Raw genomic sequence first — 25,466 nt, 5'->3', positions numbered from 1 at the left:
AAACTAACTCAACCCCCTGGTGTGGTCAACATGTTTCTCGCCAACCGGCGATTCATCAGGACCTAAACAAGGTACTACACAGAAAGACAAGTGATTAAATGCTCATTCACATAATAAAAAGCAAATACAACCTATCTGGGTCGGGTACAAAGAGGGCCGAGGGGTCCTGCTCTAATTAGGCGACCTAGAGGTAGAGGAGAAAAGGGTTAAAAGAGAGGGAGTCACGTCATATCTTAATTATGTGACTGTATAACCAGGAGATGAAGAGTGACTTCAGTGAATACTCTCCACACTGTGAGGGGTGAAGGGGGGGTGTGTAGGGAAACCGGACATACCGAACACTGGGTGAGATTTCCCTTCATAATCCGTCTAGCAATGGAGCGATTATTGTCTCTCAATGGAGGAGCCAGAGTACCAACAAAACACTAATCTGAAGTGTGAAGCCGAATTCTTTCAAAGTGACACCCATTCCTAGCAGAATAGCAGGAAGGCTCTTACCCTAGGGGAGAGTAACCCGGGCCTCGCAGCTTGCTCCCGTGAGGCCAGCGCTGTCTGGTAAATGAACCTGTAGGGTATTCAAAGTAGGGATTGGTTTGCGTATTACAACTCAGAAGGGGGGGGGGTTTGGTGATTAGTAGATGGCTGGTGGTGAAGGCTAGTTGTACAAGTTACTTCCAGGGTTGAAACTAATGCCCATGTAAACAATCATAAAGTAGGATGCAGGACAACCACTCTGTCCGCATTGTGTGTATGCAGGCTAGAGGGGTCCCAAGACAAGGCCCAGTATTGCAGAATGGAACACCCCATGACACTCCATGTTAAGAAATCTATGGTATTCCTGGCGACGGCGCCGAGTTGTTTCGGGGCCCCGTGCTGATCACAGCTTGCAGGAGATGGGATAAATATAGTAAGTTAGTTTGAGGGGCAGATCGGACATCCCCAGGCTCTGCTAGACTCATGGCCGCACTATAAAGAGGTAGCGTCGGTCAAAAGGTTGGGATGTGAGCAGTTTACATTGCCGAACAAACCCTTGGGATACAAGTATGTTAAAGTACACCAGATTGGAATGGCAGTGTGCTGAGGGGGGGGCCGTCCAAGTATGGGAGTCTAGGAGCAGATACCGTCACTAGGACTGGGCTGTACACATTTAGACGAGCCTTAAAGGGGTCAGGTGGTGGAGACAAGGCTTACCTTAATACACACGCTGGACCGGCGGAACACCTACCCTTCACACTTGCGGCACCTGGTCAGGGTGCGGAGCAGCTGGTGAAGGATCCTGAAGGCGTCCGTCTTTAAGTAGGTTGTAGTGGTACACCGCCGAGGCGCTGTCGGTAGCGTTGCATCTATCGCGTGTCATGCGCATGCGTGTATACAGTCTGGATGAGTGGACCTGTATCTGGATCGTGACGGCAAGGCATAGCGGCCATGTTGGAGGGGTCGCTATTGCCGAGAAAGAGGTCTACTAAGGATGACGGTGAACCGTTGTGCTCCCGATCACATAGTCTGATTCGGGTATTTGTGTGGGAAGACCTCTTAGTAGATATGCGTGCGGGGCATGTTCTAAGGGGAGGAAGGGGGGGGGGTATAGTTTGGTTAGGCAGTGGTGTTTGAATTGGGGAGGTCGGAGAGCTGTACTGCTGTTGGAGGGACGGGGCTAATACCATTTATAAAGCCCCAGGGGTGTCAAATGGAGCCCTTCATTTGGCCGGATTGTTAGGAACATTTCGGAGATGACACGGGTCGATCAGGTGCTGTGAGATATCTTTGATGTTATATGTCATTAACCCTTGGTAGTGGGAAGACCTATTCCGGACTAGGATAGGGGGGATACATATGGTAGCTAGGTGTATGGGCTATTGCATCAACGGGCTATGTCGTATCATGAACCCTCTGTAATGGGGAGACCTGTGACAAGCTAGGATGTGTGTGGTTGTAGCTCGTTAAGGGGACTAACTGGGGAATGTTATCTAAAGACGGTAGCCCAGGGGATGGCATCATTGAGCCCTACTAGATAAAGCTGTAGGCGATGTACCCATCTCTGTTCAAGCCTAAACAGTGCTTGTTTGGTCATGGCTGGTTGGGACTCAAGCACTAACCATTGGATGCTGTCTGCTGAGTGATTGTGTACTTGGTAGTGTTCATACAGTCTTGTATGGGTCTTGGAGCACCGTATGTTGATTTTATGCTCCGTTATTCTGAGCTTTACCTGTCTCATGGTCATTCCTACATAGAATTTGTCGCATGGACAAATAAGGAGGTAGATACATTTAGTGCTGTGGCAATTTGTGTGTTTACTGAGTTTCCACGTGAAGGAATCAGTAAGCTTGATTTCTTTGCATTGTCTGGACTGAGGACATACCGCACAACCACCACACGGGTAATGTCCAACAAAAAAATAAATAAATAAATAAATAAATAAAATAAAATACAACATGAATACTCAATTCACAGTAAAAATCAAATTAACAATAAATACAAATGATTTCAAGTTTAAATAACTTCCCATCTTAAGCCCCAATAAACCCAACAACCCACCATGAACCTATAAATTACTTGTAATACTAAAAAAATACTAAGGACCTGACTTCGTGGTGGAATTGGAACCGACCGACCTCCAGTGGGAGGTCCCAACTGCATTATCATGACCACATAGTTCAGTTGCACACTCCCATTTCCCTATGGACGCTTGTGCTGTGGTCAGAACAAGCTCCTCTAGAGAAATGGGGGTTTGTCTAAATCCCTGCAGTCTGTGACAGGCACCTCACGATGCCTGCTGCAGGGTGCAGGGATTTACAGGGGGGCACCATAAGTGCCCCTCAGAGCCACAACTGTTGGCCACGGGGGCAAGGGGCCCCCATAATCACTTCCTTACAGACTTTCCATGTCAGAAAGGCCAGCATGGCTAGTCTCTGTAAAACCCACATCAAAATCTCGAGGGTGGAAATTCCATCCTTAAGAGAATATGTTGCGGTTCCGACTAGCCGACGGGCTCCTTGAGCCCATCAGAAACCAGCCTGAATGAAAATCTGGTTGGACTTCTGACCACCTACATTGTAATTAGGCAGTCGGAAGTCCAACCAGGGAGGTCTGGCGGGAAAGCTTCCGAACTGCAGTCGGAGGATTTCCGACCGATATCATAATAGGGCCCATAATCATTTAAAATTACAAACTACAATTTCTAAAACAACTATAGCAACAATACTGTTGGAAATGGTCCTTTCTGCAGGGCTACCACAAATCTTTTGTCTTCCTCCTCTCCTTTTTCCTGAATTCTTTTTGTTGACTTGATGATTCTTGGCTTTTTACCACTGATTACCAGTGTTAAAGTGCATATGCTTTGTACTCTAAACATGGTAGCATTGGTTTATCCACAATTGGCAAATGTAATGAAGTTATATGTTTATTAGCTATAAGTAGTAAATTGCACTATTTGTGCCCAGGACTTGTAAATGAAGTGCTACTAGTAGGCCTGCAGAACTAATTGTTCCACCCACTCAGTAGCCCTTTAAACATGGCTCAGGCCTGGCACTGCAGAGCCTGTGTGTTCAGTTTTAAACTGCTATCCTTAATGCAGGGCCTAGGTAGTCCCATGGACATGATGCAGTGTATTTAAAAAGTAAGACCTGTACTTTTTAAGTTTTACATGTCCTGGTAGTGAAATTCTCTTAAATATGGTTTTCACTATTGCAATGCCTATCTCTCCCATAGGTTAACATTGGGAATGCCTTAAACACCTTGTTAGTGTAATTTCCAATTGGAAGCAGGTGGAAATTTGGAGTTTGGTGTCTCCAGACCCACAAGGTAAAATCACAAGTTTGATTTTAAATTTTAAGTCTGAAAATAACATTTTAGAAAGTGCACTTGCACCTGTATAGGGCTGTGCCTTTCCCCACACAAAGATCAGCATACCCCCTGTAGTGTGTCTGGACCCAAGGCAGGAAAGACAGGGACCTTGTGATCTTCAAAGTCCTTTTTGATGTCTCTCCCACTTCAAAGGCACATTTGGTATAAGTACTGGACCACTGACCCCATCAAATGAGAACTCTACTGGAACCAAGGATATTCTTCCTGGAAGAAGAGCTGCTGTGCTGTAGGAGGGACAGCCACTTTTGTGCTTACTCTGCTGTTTTGGCCTGCTGCCTGCTGATTGCTGTGCTACAGGAGGGACTATCATCTTGCAACTTGGTCTTCTGTGTTGGCGGGAAGCCTACTGCTTCTTGCCTGGGAGTGAGAGGGGCTGGACCTGCTCTCTAAATCCTTGAACCCATATTCTCAAAGGGCTTGAAGACTTGCCTCCTGGTCCTGAAGTCTTAGGAACACAATATACTTCTATCAACTCTCCTGGTACTTCTGGACTCTGCCATCTGTGAATCCTATCATTGCCTTAGGTGGGTATGCACCTGTTACAACGCATTCGTTACTCCGCACTACCATTACAACGCGACTTTTATAACGCATACCATTACAACGCATTGCGCTGGGGGGCGCTATAGGATAGGGAATAAGTATAATTTACTATCCAACACCTTCCCTAGGGTCCACGGGGACTGGAGTTAGAATAGTAAATTATACTTACCACTATCCAGCACCCCAAAGCGCTATGCATTGTAATGGTATGCGTTGTAATGGTCGCGTTGTAATGGTAGGTAGTTGTAACGGTATGCGGAGTAACGTCATACATCCCCTTAGGTGCCCCTTCCAGTCCTAGGGCTCAGAAGTGGATTTTGCATCTGTTTTAACCCTCAAAGTCGATGCAGCAGTGACTTTGCATTGAGCAGCATTGACGCATCATCCTCTGATGCCAACGCAGCAGCTGCTCAACAACAGCATTTTCACCTCCGACATGGCTTGAGGATGACAGCAATCGTACCACTGATGCCGCTTGATGGCGACAGCCTCATGACTCGACAATGACAACAATTTTATCTCTAAAGCCATTTGATGATGACTCAGTGCCTCCTTGTTTAATAGAGCTTGAAGATGAAGCAGGACACCACTCTGCGTGCCTTGGCGGTGACGCAGCAGGCTCTTAACGTCAACACCGGGGTATTTCTTCGCAGGACCTGTCTGATAAAAAGACTATTTAAATGTAAATTTTAAAAAATCATCTTAGAAACAAAATATCCTAAACACAGTTAAATAAATTACAATTTTCACAATAATAAATATAACAACATTACACATAATTACTAAAGGATAAATAACATATAAACCTTAAACAATATACAAATTATAATATATTTATGTTTTCTTATTAAAATGGAATTGCATATTCAAATTAATATAACATTACAAAAAATACACAATAATGAATACATTACATATTATATGTAAGTAATACATAAGTAATAATCATATAATAATTAATGTAAACAAATAGCATTCCCCTAAAAAACCCAGGAACCTGAAAATAGAATATACCCTAAACAAATCAGTATTGAACTATTTACATATTTACAATCAACGAAATAATTTATGAACATTTAAAAACAAACTAATACAGATTTAGACTTTTTGTAGCTTAATAAACTGCCCACGCCATACCCTTAGAAACCCAACAACATCCTACCAAAATATAAATTACTATCACGAATAATAAAAATCAATAAACAGTACAATTTCAATTATCAAATCAAAATCCCACACTTTAAAAAAACGTACATCATAAATATTCAACTGTTTAATTACCGGTAAAAACAAATTAACAATAATTTAGAAATGGTTCAAATTTCAATTACTGTAGCCAACCTGCCCTCCATCACGGTTGGCCTGAACTTTGGATTTGTACTGGCCCCTTATAACCTCAAGTAACCATTTGACTGCTATGGACTTGTAAGCACGGTTTCTGCATTTCATATTTAAAAATTCATATCTCAAGTTCTACTCTTTGGATGTTTGTGGTCTCGTTTAACTCAGAACAATATTCACAAATTTTCTGAACTGGTGTGGAGTATTTTTTTGGTGTTTTCACTGTGTTACTTTTTAAGTGTTGCACAAATATCTTACACATTGTCTTTTAAGTTAAGTCTGACTGCTCTGTGCCAAGCTACCTGAGGGGGAGCACAGTCTAATTTAGCATGCACACCTGACATACCCTAACCAGAGTGGTGTCTCTACTTGGACAGGGTGCATACCTCCGCCAGCTTGAGATCCCAGCTCTATATTGTTTGACACTATAGTACTATAAAACAATATTAAACACATTGATATTCTCAAAAACTATCTTGCTTAGCAAAAAAAAATATTCTTGAAAACGATATTCCATACCACAGTATTTTTGCATCATAAGACTTTTTTTCCGATATTTATGTTTCCGTTATTATGAACTTGATATTTGGTCCAAACACCTAATTGATGAAAGATTCCCTGTCCACTAAAAATGGCTTTTATTTCATTGGAACAATTTATTAACATAAAGGTGCTTGACATGAAATCCAGTCTAGCTCCTTCAGCTGAGTTCTACTTTGACATATCTCTAGGTATGTGTGTGGATTTTTATGATCTATGGGCACATATTCCCTGCATCATTTCAAAGGTTAGTGATTGTTGAGTATATCACGTCACATTTTGTGACAGCAATATGCAGCAGGATTGTTTTTCCTATAATTTACCCAGCTTTCAGGAATCACGCTTGTCAAGGAAATCAAAGGAGTGAAATCAACAGCCAGCAACAATCAATCCAAAAGATCCAAAAGGTTCGCCTTTCTTAAACACACATAGGTTTGAGCTACTATCAGAATACTTATGGGCAAAATCAAAAATTAGAACCGAAAAACAAGTAAAAATGACAAATTACCTTATCTCAATGAACAGTGAAAGGCTTTGATAGTTATTAATCCTCAACCCCTTCCTGCCACTGGAATATTAGAATGAGAGTGTCAACCACTAAGACCTGTAATATATGTATCAGTTGTCTCCTTTTTCACCCTTATGCTACACACTCTCAATAATGTTCTGGATATTTGCTTGTTCAAATGTTTGAGGGTAACAGTTTTTTTCAAGCTATTAGAAGGCTTGCTTCTTCCTGATTAAAAACAATGGAAAAAGTTTAGCTTTAATTGAAAGCCAAAAAGTCAACGGTGTCCTTGTCTCGTTCATTGATTACTTATCAGCAGGTTTGCAATACAGCATCAAGGAAGCAACTAAACCTTAGCAAGAACAATAGTGTAAACATGTCTGATCATAATTGATATTTCCAATGCAAACCTTACATGGTTACCTCAAATGAAGAACACACATTTGTGGTGAACGTTGTTTACTGCACAAAGTAAAAGTAAACTTAAAAACAATTATGTGTTCTTAAAATGTATATTGTGAAGTGCAAATCTACATTCGTACATTTCTGTTGCTGTCAGCACAGCAGGGAATGCTGTATTTCCCATGTATGTCAACATTATAAGCATAACTGCACAAAGGTTTTGCCTCTTGGAATGTGTTGCTCAGTTAGTTGGTTAATAATTGACTCCTTTGCTGCATCTCGCTGTCCGAGCGGATTGTTTGTTGGGTCTTTGGACTTTGGATTTTGGATTTCGGACCCCACACCTCGCGGAACCCGCTTCGCGGTTCCCGCATCGCCTGCATTGCCCCTCGCGACCTGGAAGCTGCTGTGGGCGTGGACAAGAACTACAGGGCTGCGAGCAACGGGACCGGGACTCTGTTTCCCAGGAGTCCCGGTAAACCCGCGCCTGATCCACCTGGGCTGCTCTCCCTGACCACCCCGCCCCATTGATCAGCATCGCAATAAAACACCTGGGCTTCAGTTACTGCGTGGGACGATTTTGCTGCATTTTGCTGTCCGAGCGGATTGTTTGTTGGGTCTTTGGACTTTGGATTTTGGATTTCGGACCCCACACCTCGCGGAACCCGCTTTGCGGGTCCCGCATCGCCTGCATTGCCCCTCGCGACCTGGAAGCTGCTGTGGGTGTGGACAAGAACTACAGGGCTGCGAGCAACGGGAAAGGGACTCTGTTTCCCAGGAGCCCCGGTAAACCCGCGCCCGATCCACCTGGGCTGCTCTCCATGACCGCCCGCCCTCCTCTCCCACAAGGACCAGCCCTATATAACCAAGCTGCACTTACCGCTGCGCGGTAGTGTGCGGGAGCGCCCGGGGCTAAGCCCGGGCAAAGGGCGGGCCCTCTGTGGCCCTCAGAGGCCCGAAGAGACTGGACTGGGCATAGCCCCCTGGTCGTAAGCCATTCCAGTGTTATTGCAAAAGAGACTATACTGTTCCATTACTTATTTATAGTGGCTAGTACATGATAAATGTCTTCTACATCGTTTAAGTTCAGACCTAGCCATGTCAGATAAGCAAGGGGGCTTGTTAAATTGAACTTTGGATAATTACTTCACAAAATCTGCTGTCGACATCTCCAAGGAAACTGCTTTGGCAGAGCGACAAGCTGAACGCCGCCGTTCTGTAGAAAGCATGAAGAACAGGTCAGTGATATTATCACCTTTACCTGTTACTTCTACTGATGAGGGCAGTCAGAATGTCAATGATATTGTATCTATACTGGAAAGCCAGTCCCTGGTATTGAGTGATACCTTGCTTACACCAAATACTTGCCCTAAGCTGGATACGAATGGCCCTCCCTCTATTAACCATACTAGTACTCCTAGTTTAAAGAAGGCATCGACTCTTTTTGCCCCTATGCTAGGAAAAATAACAGGAAATAGGGTTAAAAAAATAATGCCTCCGCCTAGAACATATGGTCCACCCCTGAATAAAAAACAGCTGAAAAGGGGGGATTCACAACAATTAAAGCTGAGCCACTCTGACTTTGGAAAAAAGGCAAAGATTTCCGTTGAAAGTGCTAAGGACTCCATAGCCGCAACAGATGGAATCAACACTACATCTCTACCCTCACCTAACATGCACATAGATAAGGAGGTTAGCTCAGATCTCAGTGTGGCTGACAATGTGTCCCAAGCAGTACAGGGCCTCGTTACACTGCACAGTATAGAGAGTTTAATTAGAAGCTACTCTCTAGCAATTTTAGAGAGACTGAACAAAGTGGAAGACAGACTAGGGAAAATTGAGCAGGTATTGGGAAGTAAGGAAGCTGCCACTAAGCCAGCTGCAAGTAATGTTATACAAAATACTACATTACCAATCCAACCTACTTCAACTGTCCCAACCCCTGCTCCAAACACGAACCCATCCACTTCGAAGCATCCAGAAAACAAAACTACCAAACAACACAATCCACCTCGTAATTTGTCACAAAATAAACCCGATCAGATCCCGGTTATTCCAGCCGGTAAACCATCTAAGGGTATGGAGAACACACTATCGGGGAGACCAACAAGGGAGGCGGAAGGCACTAGGCACACCTGGGGGAGACCTAAACGGGCTCCACTACCCGAACTCCCGCCGGAGGCAGTACCTTTTGTTGTAGTCCTTACAGGGGTGCCTGTGTTGGAACCGAATAAGCGGTAGGGTTTTGCACAATTGAAGAATAAGATTATGCATGGGCTGAGTTTTTTCAGGCCAATTGCAAATCACATCAGTGGCGAAATCGTTCATGTTCGCCGTCTTTAGTGGTTGGGGGGCAGACCCAAGGACATCGAGGGTGATGTGGTGGTAGTGAACTTTAGGGATCCAAATGCCGTCCAATTTATATTAAATTGGCCACCAGGCAGAACTAACAGCTGCATAATCCCTAGACCACTGACGTACTTTTACCCAAGATCAGTGGTGTTTCCAACTCAGCACCAACCACCACAGCATATGACAACACAAACTCATCTAAACATCTATCATCCGACCACACAGAGTGTTAGCAACCCCCAATATGCGCCCTATCCTCCGACCACACAGAGTGTTAGGAACCCTCAATACGTACCCTATCCTTTGTCGATCCCAGATCCCCACGGGTTGAATTATGTACCAGCTAGATCCAATAATGCCAACATCAGGGGAATGGATCACTCAAAACCATTCACACCTCTAGAGACCACAAATAGATTTGACATATTCAGTGGCCTAGACGACTGTGATTGATGTTTCCCGAGATGGGGGGGTGAGGAAAGTGGAATACGTACTCTCAATGTAGAAGGCGCTGATAATGGAGCTGAAGTGATGGGGAATCTTGGGTTTTCATCTTTGGTTAATTTGGTAGCGAGGGATGGAACTATCCATGGTGAGAGCTGTAAACACCCAAATGTATTAGGAGCAGCTCAAAATAAACTGAACAGAACGTTAACAACTGAGGAAGCACCTTTGGTAGTACAATCCGAGACCCTTTCTAGAATCAGGGAGCCACCTAAAGTAGTCCCCGAGATTCTAGCTAGAACAAGGGAGCCAATTAAATTAGTCTCCTGGAATATAGCCGGAGTCTCAAAAAACCTAAGGGACCCAGAATGGGCCAGTTTCATTGATACTTTTGACTTTTGCATGTTACAGGAAACTTGGGCAGTTGTCAAACCACATAGACTAGGGTACAAGTCTTTTGGAATCGGTGCTATCCCATCCAGAAGTGGTAGGCCCTCGGGTGGATTACTAATCTGGGTGAAAGTAAATCTTAGGGTACAAATCGAGGTGGTGGACACAAATTCTCCTGACATATTAGCGTAAAAAATCACACCACGCGAAGGGAAAAATCTTCTCCTAATAAATGTCTATAATAGGCCATCACCCTCATCAAGTGAATCTCCAATACTAACTAAACTAGACTGTTTTTTAAGTAGACTAGATGGTAGGGAGGATCATATTATTTTGGCTGGTGACTTAAATTGCAATTATGAACCAGTCTTGGGCCTTAGCGACATTTTTGAAGAGGAAGACCAAGCCAATAAAATCCCCACCCTGGAGAATGCCAAACCAGTAAAATGTTCGGTCTTGGCACTCCAAATGACAAAATTATGTACGGAGCATTGCCTCAGGGCTTGCAATGGACAGTTACCGTCCGACAGCTTGAAAAACCCAACTTTTAGTTGAAAAAATTGCAAAAGTAACTTAGACTTCGTGATTGCTTCTATATCCATTTGGCCGAATATTTTAGACCTTGAGGTAAAGGATAGGCTAGAAAGTGACCATTTTCCTTTAAGCCTCTCAATGGAAGCTTCCCTGTTTGAGGGAGCAGTTTCCTCACCCCCAGCAGACGGAAACAATGGTGACAATATTGAGATCCATATCAGTAATAACAGGCGAGCACTTAAATGGCCATTTATACTGGACCATGGAGAGATTCTCACAGAAATATATATACTCTTCGTAAGGACCTTTGGCCCATACATAGGTTTTACGGTGGACAAGGAAAATCTAATCCATTTTATTTCATTACACAACAAATTTTTTAATGAATTAAAAATGTTAGTTACTAAAATGCCCAAAAAGAACCAACAAAAGACACAGAATCTGTCCCATAGTAAACCTTGGTATGACAGAACCTGCAGAGAATCCAAAAGGGCTCTTTTATTAGCAATTAAATCAAAGCCATCATCAGAGATTCAAATAGCAAGGAACAACTACAAGTTAGTACAAAAGGCTTCTAAAATAGCTTGGGAGGAAGAAAAATGGGCTGACATGCTTCTGGCTGCCACACACGTGATAACGCAGCTTTTTGGAGGCTAGTAGCCAATGGAAACCATGCAGGGAGCGGTTAAGGATGTCTATTTGGACGAGCTAACCTGGATTAACCACTTCACTAACCTCTACAAAAAGTATGATGATCCACACATGGATATGGATGCCCCATGCTATGAACTTCCCACAGACTGTCTGGACTTCACACTAGGCGAAACCGAGTTGGCAATAAGCCAAATAAAATCTGGGAAAGCCCCAGGCCTAGACAAGATTCCAGGGGATTTATATAAGCATGATCTAAAAGTATGGCCACCATATATAAACTATTTGTGCAACAAGTTATCCCTTACTTTAGACTTCCCCGAAAGCTGGAGGGGAGCTGAAATTGTTTTAATTTTCAAAAAAGGGGATAGTATGGATCCTTCCAATTACCGGCCAATCAGCCTGATGGATATCCTCCAGAAAATCTACTCACGACACATCTTAACTCGTGTCAGTGACTGGTTGGAGGAAAATGCAATTCTAACTAAATTCCAAGCTGGTTTCCGATGCAAAGTAAGCACAATAGACCATATTTTTAGATTTTGTTGCCTTTATTGGAAATACGTACAGATTAAAAAGGGCCATTTATATGTTGCCTTTGTTGGTTTAAGGGCAGCATTTGATCTAGTGCCACGTAATCTCTTATGGAAAACGTTGAGTGCAGCAGGGTTGCCAAACAGTTTATTAGTTCAGATAAAAGAGTTACACGAAGGGAACTTTGCGGAAATCCGATGGGGCCCAAGTGGGGAACTAACCCAAAAAATTCCTATAGAGCGTGGCGTTCGCCAATGCTGCGTATTGGCCCCCACGCTCTTTTCCCTTTTCGTGAATGACATCCCGTCGTATTTAGAGGGATGCAAAAACGACTCACCAAAACTGAACGGAGAAAGGGTAACATCCTTATTATTTGCTGACGACACTATTCTGATTTCCCAAACTAAAAAAGGTCTCCAGGCACTATTGAACTCATTTAGTGAATATTGTAGCAAGAAAGGACTGGAGATAAACGGGAAAAAGACCAAATGCATGGCCCTAAACCCAACAAAAACCGATAAAGGCTGTTTAATATTGAAAGGAGTAAAACTAGAATCGGTCCCCCATTTTTCATACCTAGGGGTAACATTAGATTCCAAATTTTCCTGGAGAGCACAAATGGAAAAGAGTAAGCTGGCATTCATTCAGAATGCAAAGCCAATCCTTAGGGAACAAAGCCTGAGTACTAGCAAAGCCGTGTCCCCGGCGATTGAACTTTTTAAATTTAAGGTACAACCAGCAGTGCTATATGGTGCAGAAATTTGGGGACCAGGGTCTAAGGATACTTTTAGTGTCCTGGACAATAATTTTATGGGAAGCCTGGTAAGGGTCCCAAGAGGCACTTCTTTAGTGCCCCTCCAATTTGATCTAAACATTAAAAGAACTGATCACTACACTATAATTCGCCCACTGATGTTATGGGTTATACTATGGCGGGTGCCTGAATTACACGATTACAGAGACGGGCTAAAAGAAATCATGGAGCTAGACAATTCAAAAGCCATTCCATGGTTTAAGCACGTTAAAAATTGGTTCAGTAAAATAGGTTTAAAACACTTTTGGGAGAACCCCGAGCAACTTCCGCCTAACCCGAAACTAATTTTAAAAAGGGCCTTTTGGACCTTTATTGTTAACATGACTATAAGTGCTTCAACTGCTGGGACCTTAGTAACAAATTTCCTTAGTTTTAAGGATGAGCCATTATTTGAGACCTTTATGGATGAGATAGAGCCCCCCCTTGCCAAAACCCTATTCCTAAAACTAAGGTATGGGAATCTTTTAATAAAAACAACCTTGGCACGTTGGGCAAGGAGCTCAAATACCCCATCCCTAGTGACAGATGAAATTTGTTCCATGTGTGAATGTCACCAGATAGAAAATGAGTCTCATATTTTCTTTTTCTGTCCCACTTATGTACTGGCCAGAAAAAGATGGATTAAACCACTATGCCTATTGTTAGGCGTGAGATCATGTACACAGGCTTTGAGAATTCTTATAACTAACACAAACCAACCAATAATATTCAGTGTTAGTAGATTCTTACATTCAATTTTTTCGTAAGGAAAAAAATGGGGCAACAGCTGTAAACAAAGACTATCCCTACAGACAGAATCAGTCTACCTTCTAGTATCTAGTGGGGGGTCCATACTAGTATCCTAATGATGCTTGTGCTTTGATTGCTTCTTATTATGAAATGTATTTTAGCTGATGGTTTTAAAGTTCTATGCTGAAATGTCTTTTAAGATGTAATGTATGTGTTTTGACTCTTTTATGGCAGCCAAGCCGAAATAAAGAAATTTGAATTGAATTGAATTGACTCCTCTTATAATATAACTATGTTTTTTTCCTTGAATTAAGTAGCATTCACCAGAAAGTCACAGATCAACAACGTCCTCCTATTCAAGAAGCAGAAGCAGTAGAGGCAGCAGAAGTAGCAGCAGTATGATATACAGTTTTGCTTCAGGTCATGAGGTTAGTACTGGGTTTTTTCATTTGAACTCCTATTAATATCTCTAATTGTTGGTAATCATAGTTGATTGAGTCAATCAATGCCATAGAAAAGTGAGTGACACAAGCCATGGCAGGGAACAGTTGCTAATAGTACATTTTTCGGAGTCATAGTAAGGAACCATGGTCTCAGAGATATCAAAGTTTTTTAATTCTACAAATCAAGAGGTGAAGTGTAGAGTTGCCCACAAACTTTTCAGAGTGGTCATCTAATGCTAAGTCTGGCAGGATTTTAGGAGCTATCTTACTTGTTCTGATCTGTTCAAGTGGACTGTAGGGGCCGTATTTATTACAGTGCCCAAGGGATGCAACAGGAGTTTACACCCGTTTTGCACGCCCCTGGGGCAATTTCATATTCCAGAAGGGGCTGAAGACTCTTGTGCAGCCCTTTCTGTAATACCAATAGCGCTGGTACACATAAAGCACCAGCGCTATCTTCAAGGGGGCATTCCCTCATTTCCAAATGAGGGAATCCCTTTACCTCTGCACTGGTGCCATATTACCGACATGGGCTCAGAGGCAAAAAAAAGCCCTCAGGAGGAGCACTGAGAGTGTGCCATCTTAAATGTGGTGCGCTGTCAGTACGCCCCCTGATGGCAGCCCTCTGGAGGGGGGAAGGGGATCACTCTGTCCATCCAGACATGACCGTGCAGGTGAGTGCAGTCACTGACTGCACTCACCTGCAAGGGGATCTCTAATCCCCTTCAAAAGTGCAGGTGGGTTGCTGCCTGCATTGTGAAAACACAGAGTGGCTGTAAAGCAGCCACTCCGTTTTTCACAGGAATGTGCTGCTCCCAGGACAGCACGAGTTCGAGGCTGCCCAGGGGTCAGTGCATTGATAGTAATAGGGTAAATTTTCACTGTTAGCAGCCCAGCACAAACAATAAAAATGCGCATTTACCATAATACGGCCCAAGATTTATGTGAATTCTGGTTTCCTTGTGCAAACAACTCCACACTGTAGCCAGATAAGACACCAAAAGCACCTTCATTCTGCCAGAGGCTTAATTGGGATGCTTAATTTGCCAACCTTTGTAGGAGTGCTCATCAGTCCTTGGATGACAATGGTGCAAGTGAAAAGAGCTCTTCTGATTCTTTTCCAACAATTTGGGGGTTTTCTTTTTCCAAAAACTGCAACTGAATGTGTGGGCAGAATCTAGTAGGAACACACCCACGTCCTATTGGTTAATGTTTCAGTCTTCTGGTAAATGTTTCAGATCTTCAAGGCACGGATCATAGTGTTTCCTGGCAGGTGTCCCATTTCTTCAGTAATATCTATTGCAACAATAGTGAAGACTGTAAGTTGTAGCTGCTGAGTTCAGTTGCCACTGTGCCTGAGAAACTAATGTGCCCCCGGCTCCGTTGCCTGCAAAGATGCATGTTCTTTCTTCACGTGAAACCAAACACCTAGTTACCTGTGATTTGAGGGGAACCAATCACTCTTTTCAATTTGAGTTTTAGATCAATGTTTTATTAGCTTCCAACAGGATTAAATATAAGAGCTGCCTTCGGAGGGCTTTGAAGAAAAAGTTGTATTTCAGTTTCACAGTTAAAATGTATAATATATGTAGGGTTAATATTCACAATGTCTTTGCTTACCCAGCCCAAAGGCCTTTTTGGAGTGACTGAGTAATATTTTATGCTGATTAATGTTCACCACAACAATGATTCCTTGATTTAGAAAAAGTGAAATCTTTGCAATTTATCCCTGGGACTGGATTCGAGTTTTTTTCGGGTTGCTGGCACTAGGAGGAACAGTTTGGTAGCTATAGGCACCCATGTTTCGCTCCCCTGTTTACTTAAGATTTCAGATTGGTATGTTCTTTTTATCCTTATTAATCCTGGATTGTGTCTCTGTTAAAGTCTTTGATGAAAGCAGCATGTGACGGTTCAAGCAGACTTCTGCCACGCTTCATTCATGAGGTTCTAAGGAAGGGGTTAGATTGACCAATAATGTCTCTAGAACCAAAGCATTTTACTGCCCAATCCCTTTTGCTCAAACATCACAGTTAGTAGGTTCAAGTTAAGGCATGTTAATCATACGAGTTGGTCTGCAGTCTGCTTTTGGCGTGAGAATGTGATTCGCGTTTGTTATACGTAACCATTTGTGTACTCAATCAGAAATTTGTAGAAATAAATCTTGAGTCAGTAAGATTAACAGGGCTGTTTGATTGTCACACTGTGTTTGCCCTTCTTGCACATTGGAACCTTAATAACACTGGCAATGACATGAAAAAGCCGGAGTAACTGGCAGTGTTAAAAGAGATATTCTAGCAGCAGATTTGGTACTCCATATATTTCGATGATTTAATATTTCAGCAGTTCTAAATAATTTATTTTCTATGAATTTGAATAGAATGTCCTCTGATTCCCTAATGGAAATCATATAAGCCCAAACTGGCATTTTCCCAGGAGGCTGGAGGGTGGGGGCTGGTTGTGGTGCATGTGGGGAATGGTTTGGTGCTGGGGCTCAAGGCAATTCTAGTTGTCAAAAGGGCTTTAAAACACAGTTTAAGAAAAGGCTTTGTGTGTGCCAATCAATGATTAGTATCTTCCTGCAATTGGATTACAGTCCCTAAGTCCAACATACAGAGTGTAATTGCAGTCAAACAATGAGCGCTAAGATAGTTTGTTTTTCAGAATGTTGAATGAAATTAAGGCAATTACTTTCATAGGAGAGTGGAACGAGCGTATATTTTACAGGCACTTACCTCTGGCTTGATCAGAGATTGTGGGGTTCAAACCTACCTCATGGTTTCAACCACCATGAAGTGTAGCTATCAATTGTGCAGGAGATACAGTGGCACTAGGTCCAAGAGGCACGATGGGCCCATTGAATCCAGAGTATTTATTAACCTGCCACTTATTCTCCATACTCACATTAAAGCCTATCACACATTGCTAAACCACTGCTCTTAGGGCCCAATTATGACTTTTGGCAGTTTGGCATGGGCAGCATACCACAGCCTTGCTCCCACATTGCCATGAGTCGACGCCACCCGCCTGCCGGATTACAACTAAAAAGCGGTCTGGTAGTGTGGTAGTTCCTGCTGCGGTGCCTCTTTCAAAGGGGGCGGTGCCTTTGTAAAAGGCACCACAATTGGAACGCCACACAAAGTTCCTGTACAGCATGGACTTTAATGCTAATGCCATGCATGAACTGTTGTGCATGCAGACAGGGGGGCACATGTTGTGACCCCTGTATGCACTAACAGACCTTGAGGCACTAGAGTTTACTCTCCACCACAGTTTTCATGGCAGTGGCACCGCCATAAAAACTATGGCAGAGAGGAAACTTGAAATATACTTGGCAGGACCATGGAGGTCCCACCAAGCATATTGCAGCCTCTGGGCCACCACACCACCTCTAGGGAACGTGGTGCCCTGGCATTTGTGGAAGTCCTATGGTGGTCCATCCACCCGGTCCAATCACCCAGGTCATATTGGGGCAGTTGGATCGCCAGTGCGGCAGTGGCTGGTTCACCACCGCCGTGCATTAGTCTGACAGTGTTCGGACCACCAGACTCGAGGTTGGGCCTCAGAGTATGTCTGAGACTGGAGAGGACTGTCTTTAATAAAGAGATCTTCTAGCTATTACTTCACTTATTTAAAATATATGGAACTAGCTCGTAAATAGTGAACTGGCTTGCTGCGATTCCTCTCTTCATAAAGTATGTGGGCTGGTCTGACAACATTTTCTTATGGTTCCAAGAATACCACTGAATTCAAATAGCTTTTGGAATTTGGCATTGAAAGCATGGTGTCAATGTCTCTGTGCTCCTTGTGACAATCCCTCCAAGAAGTTTCTCTTTTCCGTCATTTGCATATTCTAAATTTCTTGCCAAAAGTGCTTTCTCCAAGCAAATATTTTATATTTCTTTATTTCTTCTGGACTGTTTCTCTTGTGAGTGCCACATTTCACTCCATGGCAAAGCTTTCATGCTTACTGCATCAAATTATACTATTTTATTTTTGATTTTTCACCCTGAATGGTATTTTATTTCATTGAGTTTGTATGTCATGTACATATGTGCCACATGTTACAAAACTAAGAATTGGTCGACATCCGTTAAAGTAATTCTGACTGAGTTATCAAGTATTATATATAATTATAATATGCAGGCTGCTGTATACAATGACAACCATGTCAGGGCTTGCATACACTTCTGCTATTTGTCATTCCACTTCCTGGACTCCATGAGAAAAGTGGAGTCTTATCAGAATTGCTCAATGAGAGACACATCCAGAATGAAGTAAGAGATGTATTTAATTCACTAACTCTGAAGTCAGAATATTTTATTGTGATGGAAACTATTGCAAAATAACTTTACCAATGCCATATTTTTAAATTTTCACAAATACCGTGAAGATTCACAAGCATAAAAACATTTTAGTGGCACGCAAACAATCAATCAATCAATCAGTCATTTGTTAAGCGCACTACACACCTGTGAGGGTCTTCAAGGCGCTGGGGGGGGGGGGGGGGGGGGCCGCTAATGATCGAACAGCCAGGTCTTTAGTGTCCTCCTGAAGGTCAGCAGGTCTTGGGTCTGTCGTAGGCTCAGCAGGAGGGTGTTCCATGTCTTGGCGGTGAGGTGGGAGAAGGATATCCTGCCGTTGGTTGTTCTTCGGATGTGCAGGGCGCTGGCGAGTGAGAGGTCGGCATAGCGTAGCTGGCGGTAGTGGGTGTAGAAGGAGAGCCGTCTGTTGAGGTAGGCTGGGCCGGTCTTGTGGAGTGCCTTGTGTGCGTGGATGAGGAGCTTGAAGTATATCCTCTTGTTGACAGGGAGCCAGTGCAAGTTTCTCAGGTGGGGGGTGATGTGGCCGTGTCGTGGTACATCGAGGATCAGTCGTGACGAGGCATTTTGGATGCATTGTAGTCGATTGATGAGCTTGGTTGGGGCTCCCGCGTAGAGGGCGTTTCCGTAGTCGAGTCTGCTGCTGACGAGGGCCTGGCTGACTGTCTTTCTTGTATTTGTCGGGATCCATCTGTAGATCTTGTGGAGCATGCAGAGGGTGTTGAAGCAGGAGGAGGGGATCGCGTTGACTTGCTTGGTCATTGAAAGCGTTGAGTCAAAGATGATTCCCAGGTTCCGTGCATGGTTGGTGGGGGTCGGGACTGCCCCCAGTGCTGTTGGCCCTAGGAGTTGTCCCAGGCTGACGGGTTGGAGCTGAGGAAGAGGACCTCCGTACTGTCCGAGTTTAGCTTCAGACGGCTTATCTTCATCCAGTCGGCGACAGCCTTCATTCCTTCATGGAGGTTGGCTTTGGCGGTGATGGGGTCCTTGGTGAGGGAGAGGATCAGTTGAGTGTCATCCGCCTAGGAGATTATTTTGAGGTCATGCTGTAGGGCAACGTGTGCAAGCGGGGCCATGTAAATGTTGAACATTGTCGGGCTGAGGGAGGATCGTTGGGGTACGCCGCAGATGATCTTGGAGGCTTCGGAATGGAACAGGGGGAGGCGGACGCTCTGGGTTCTGCCGGAGAAGAAGGAGGTGGTCCATTCCAGAGCCTTGTCTCGGATCCCTGCGGCGTGGAGGCATGCGCGTAGTGTGCGGTGGCAGACGGTGTCGAAGGCGGCGGAGAGGTCTAGGAGGATGAGTGCTGCAGTCTCCCCGTTGTCTAGCAGGGTCCTGCAGGTGCTGCTTCTGCCAAGGAGAGGACAAGGACTGGAACTTTGCTTTGAACCTGCTTGAAGAAGAATCTCCAAGGGCTTCTGTGTGCTTGCCTCCTTTTCTGAGGTCTCGGTCACAAATAGTTCACTTGCACCCACTGACCAGCATGTGGACTCCTCTGTGGATTCATGTATTCAAAAAGGCACCAATTTTAGTTCCTGGGCCCTGAGGATCGTGTGGCTTGTGCTGCAGAGCATGAAAACAACGTCATTGTCGTTGGCAACCCCACCAGTGACGCCGTGACCTGCACAGAGGCCAGAGCACTGCTTGTGAAGTGCACAATATACTGCTCCGTCTGCACCACAACTCTGACGCCCTTTGGTGCTTGCTGAAACCTGCAGTTATCGACCTTCCCGAAGCCATTGATCACACCGATGCATCACTTCAAGCACCAGCATAATGTTATCGCAGAGCTGATAACCGTTGAGGATGACCTCACAAACTCTTCGATGTCACATCGCCTCCTCGCTCACACCACCTAACTTCCTTTTTCCTGGTCACGACGGCTCACCTCCTTGTGGATTCAATGTCTTGCCTCGCTCATGGCAGCAAAGAACAGGCTACGTCTCAGCATCAACGCCTCAACTTCACAATGACGTGCATCATCTGTTGACTTTTACATGTACTGTTGTTTGGGGGTCCGTGTGATTCTGCTTCCAGGCTACGCAACTCTCGGTTGGTGCCGTACTTTGAATTTGTGCCTGTCACAATATCATAATAGCCCGGGGGGGGGCTATTTTGTTTCTACAGTTCTATTTTTGCAAGTAACCATTTTAAAAGTGATATCTTGATACATGCATATTGGATTTCTGTCACTTTGGTCTTATTTGGTTTGGATAAACATACTTTATTTTTCTAATGTGTTACTCTGTGTTTGGAGAACAAATACTTTACACATTGCCTCTGGGACAAGCCTGTCTGGTTGTGCCAAGCTACCAAGGGGTGAGCAGGGGTAATCTAGAGTGTGCAACACCCTTACCCTGACTAGAAGTAAGGGGGGATACTTGGACAAAGGGGCCTACCAGTGCCAATTAGAGGTTGCCATTTCTAACAGGCAGGATGAAGAAATTAGTGCAAAAAGAGGTCTATCTCCCAAAAGGCAGCCTGAAGAGAAATTGCCTATTAGTAAAGCCATCACCAAGGAGGTAAAAGAGCACCCATACGAAAGGTTGTAAAAAGCCAACTTTTCCAGGGTAGATACTGTAGCAAAGCCATCCATGTATGGGAGCAAGCCTGTATGGTTGTAGGAGGTATTGTAGGTGATGCTGCTAGAAAGCCATTATCTTAAGTGACAGGTATGATTGCCAAGGGTAGCATTTTTAATTTTCTACATTGTGTTTGTAAGATGGTAAATGCTGTCATATATGACAAAAAGTTAATTATATATTATTTAAAACTGTTTGGAGTACATTAAGATGGATGTGGAATGAGCCACTGGATTAGTATTCTGGGAAGATCTTCATTTTTGGCAATATTTGTTTTGAAAAATTCTATCTTGATATAGTGACAAAATAGATCTCAGAAAAGCAATGCATTCCACCCTCACACTAACTAATGATGGAATGAATCGATGTGTTTCATCCCTGCATGACCTAATGATGGATGCACATTTTTTCAAAATATCACAAAAGAAAAAATATTAAAATGAATTGTAAAAATTGAGAACATTTTTGTACAGCAAAACAAACAGGGACACTAAAAGACCTATCACAGAAAAAACATGTGAATTATATCAAGCGATTTAACTACTAAATTAAAATGGGTGTTGTGTTTAGTACGACATCTATAATATTAACTATTTAGGAAGCGAAAATAGAATTAATTCAGTCAAATTGCTTTGTTGCAAAATAGATTGATCAACTTCAATTCATCTTTGTTCGATTCAAAATGTGTATCATAAAAGAATGCATCGAAGCAGCACTATGTATAAAATAAAAAAACAGTAAAGTTAGTAGACAGGCATATTTTGGTAAACAGCGGTTAATGATTTTCTTCTGGTTAGTGCAGCCGAGAGAAGTAGTGCTACAATCACACATATAAACAAATTAGGGAGCAATTGCAAGTATAAAACGACAGCCTACATTGTTTAAAACTTAAAGTTTTCATCAGAGTTACAATAAAAGTTCTCAAGTCTGTATAAAATTTACAAAAGAACAAGATGTAAATCGTTGATTGTTTAGACAAATTATCACATGGACAAGGCATTAATTCCCTAGACCAATTGTTGACATTTGATAAAGATGTCAAACGGTGAAATATATCTAATCTGAAACGTGTTAAAACAAATCTATGTTGTGCGTTAAAAACATTAAAAACTATACAGTTGCATTGAAAATGTAGTCAAGACCATTTGATTATGTTGAACAGTTGGTTTTGCTAGTCCACTGTTAAACTTATTTCCTCCAAAAGCTTTAGACACTCAGTTTTAAGTGCTTTCCTCGTAATACTATTCAGGCTTTCCGGTTGTTCTTAATATTCCAGCTGGTTAATATCTAACATAAAGTTCCTAATAAACTTTCACCATGGAACTTTTAGTGCAAATTCAGAGTGACAGAAGTCCTTTACTAAGGCCCATTAAATTCTAAACACTCTGAAGTCCAGATCTTATGCCAGAGAAGAACTGGCTGTAACCTTATCAGGTCTGTTAAGTGGGTAGCAAAAAGTTCAGAGTGGCTTACAAAATTTAAACAACTAGTAGGAAGCGCCAAAAGATTTTTTTTAATGCATTTTCCACCACCTGTAGTGGTTCCATATTAACATACAACCACAGCTCTGAGCCGTACATAGCAATGGTTCTACATTTTTCATTATAAATAGTTAGCATTTGCTTTGGCTGTTTATTTTTTTTTATTAAACTGTTTTTATTGCAGATCCAATCACATAGTATATCAATCAGGATAAGTATCGTTAATGTGAGATCCTCCCTCTCGTTATCATGTCCGCACCTATTGTACACAGCCTTTCAGCCCACAACCAGAGGTCGGGCGGCAATAATCACAAATCGGTGAAGTCCTCACAATTGGCAGTCACTGTGCGGTGCATTTGGGGAGATCCACTGTCTGCTTTTAATTTTTGGACCCTATCCACACCCCTCCCTGTAGTGCCTATAAATGATCATCCCAACTACACTACTGGTAAACGATTCCCCCCGCTCCCTTCAGATCTTCCCCTCCCCCCCCCAAGTGTCATCAATCGCTTCCGGTCAAGAATGTGGGTCTGTATGTCTGCAAGCAGGAGGTCTTAATTGTCTACTGTGTGAGTGTGACTGGTGTTGGTGCTGTCATCCCATGTACGTCAGTGGCATCAGTTGTCACGTCTCGTTCGTCCTCCTCCCCATCTAATGTGCTATCTCGCAGTGCTTGCACTAAGAGTTCCCATTCCATAGCCGCCTCCAAGGCCCGCTTGTCTGCTCTTCTACGTGCTAACTGGTACCTAATCGTGCTCTCGCTCGCCGCCCATTTCAAGAACTCAGCGAGCCATCTCCAATGTGTTGGGCCTGTTTTCGATTTCCACCCCTTTGTGAATTCACGTTTGGCCAAGAGGAGGCCCATATCGATGAACCTGCGCGACATCTTACTTTTAGGTGTGTGCGGGAACCAGTGTAGAATGCTGACGGCCGTAGTATATTGAAGGCCCCTGTCTGCAACTTCGTTCAAGGTGTCGCCAATGTCCCTCCAGTACTCCTGTAGGTGGGGGCAATCCCTGAGCATGTGTGTCAGATCCGCTCCCAATGTGTTACAGCGTGGGCAAGCAGCCTCCTCCGCCCCAAAGTATTTCTGTATTTTACTCGGAGTAAGGTAGGCCCTGTGGAGAATATAAAAGTGGATTAGCTGGAAATGTGCGTTCCTTGTGCTCTTCCTAGCACGTCCCACCAGTTGCATCCACGTGGTGTCAGGGATCTCCATCTGCAGGTCTAATTCCCATTTGGCCTTCAGAGTAGTCAGCGGCTGCAGTGTTTCCCTCAGCATTCTTGAGTATAGGCACGTGACCGCCTTATAGGTGCCTGCCGACATCATAGTGTACTGGCAGGCCTGGGCTGCCGGCGGCTCCTCGAGCCCCTTGCCCCAGTGCCCCTGTATGGCTCGCACCACTGCCACATGCAATAAGTAGTCGCCTCGTGGGAGGTCAAAACGTTCCTGCAGCATCTGATATGGGACCAGTGCCCCATCTTCAAACAAGTCCCCCACCACCTGCAGACCTGCCTCCTCCCAGCCCTGCAAGTGCGACCAGTCACCCCGGTGCGGGAGTGCTGTCATCATGCCCAGAGGGATCTCGGGCGCGTATGGGTGTTTAATCCCCGCACGCCTCGATGATCGGTTCCAGCACAGGCGGAGAGTTCTCTCCTCTAAGGACAGGTCTCTGAGTGGTAATCTCTGTCGCAGGGCTATGAAGGCTAGCACATGTCGGGGGATGCAGCTGTCTCGGTCTTGCTCTGGACCGCGATACACTCTCGCGTTAGGGTCTGGAGCTGGGCCACCAGGTGGTAGAGTTCAAAATCTGGGACAGCCAGGCCTCCCTCGTCCTTCGGGCGGGTCAGTGTGGACAGTGCAATTCTTCGCCTGCCCGTGCCCCACAAAAAGGAGATAATCATTGAACGCAGCTGTCGAAAAATCGCAGCTGGGACCCAAACAGGCAAGGTCCGGAAGTAATATAGCAATCGGGGTAAGGCTATCATCTTGAGCAGGGATATGCGGCCCGTTACTGATAACGGGAGAGTGGACCAGAAGGACAAATTGCCTTTTAAAGCACAGATACAGCGTCCGACGTTTCCCCCTAGCATGTCTGCCTCTTCATGGTAAATATGTACTCCTAGGTACTCCAAGCAGCCAGGCTCCCATCTAAGCAATGGCCGGAGGAAGGGCTGGATCTCATGCTTACGTAGGGGAAACAGGCAGGTCTTGGCCCAGTTAACCCTCAGGCCAGATATCTCCCCGAAGCGCGCAAGGAGTCTTTCCGCTCCCGACACTGCCTCATTGGCGTCTTCCAAGAAAAGGAGGAGGTCATCCGCGTACAGCGAGATAAAGTGGCAAGTTCCACCGTGAGCCAAGCCCTCATAGTAGTCGCCCCTCCTAGCCATTGCCGCAAGAGGTTCCATCGCCAAGGCAAACAGCAGCGGAGTCAGCGCGCATCCCTGCCTGGTGCCACGGAGCACTTCAAATTGGTCCGATATCAGGGTGCCTACTCTCACTCTTGCTCTTGCCTCAGTATGTAATACTTTCGTCCATCGTATATAGCCCTCCCCGAGCCCAAAGCACCACAGCACCCTATAGAGGTATTCCCACTCCAGGCTGTCAAAAGCCTTCTCTATATCAACTGCCAATACCAGGGGATCTCTTGCCTCCGGCGGTGGGCTGCCCAATAGGCGGGTCAATCTCCTGATATTGTGAGTGGTGTTGCGCTTGGGAATGAACCCGGATTGGTCCTTATGGACCAGTGCCTGCATGTGTGGCAATAGTCTGTTTCCCAGCACCGTGCTCAGAATCTTATAGTCGGTGGTCAACATCGACAGAGGATGGTAGGACGTAGTGTCGGCACTCTCTCTCCGCGGTTTCAGTAGGGGAATCATTAAGGCTTCGCGCATGGAGCATGGTAGTCGTCCCTTAATCTTAGCTTCGGCATAAATGGTTTGGAGCCGCGGGGCTAGCTGATCAATGTATCGCCCATAGAACTCAATCGGCAGT

At 44.2% G+C, this 25,466-nt stretch overlaps 1 protein-coding gene across 1 annotated transcript in view; it reads left to right on the top strand.

The window, feature by feature from the left end:
- Positions 1 to 25,466, top strand: part of LOC147747587 (vitellogenin-1-like) — a 1,134,322-nt gene that overhangs the window by 736,280 nt on the left and 372,576 nt on the right. Inside the window, exon 24 of the mRNA XM_086925703.1 lies at positions 13,964 to 14,074. Within this exon, the coding sequence (XP_086781829.1) occupies positions 13,964 to 14,074 (111 nt within the window). The remainder of the gene's footprint in view (positions 1 to 13,963; positions 14,075 to 25,466) is intronic.

Source organism: Lissotriton vulgaris, chromosome 1_1 (assembly GCF_964263255.1).
Source record: "Lissotriton vulgaris chromosome 1_1, aLisVul1.2, whole genome shotgun sequence".
NCBI classification, from domain to species: Eukaryota; Metazoa; Chordata; class Amphibia; order Caudata; family Salamandridae; genus Lissotriton; species Lissotriton vulgaris.
Note: the sequence above shows the minus strand (reverse complement) of the source record. Positions and strands in the feature narration are given on the sequence as shown.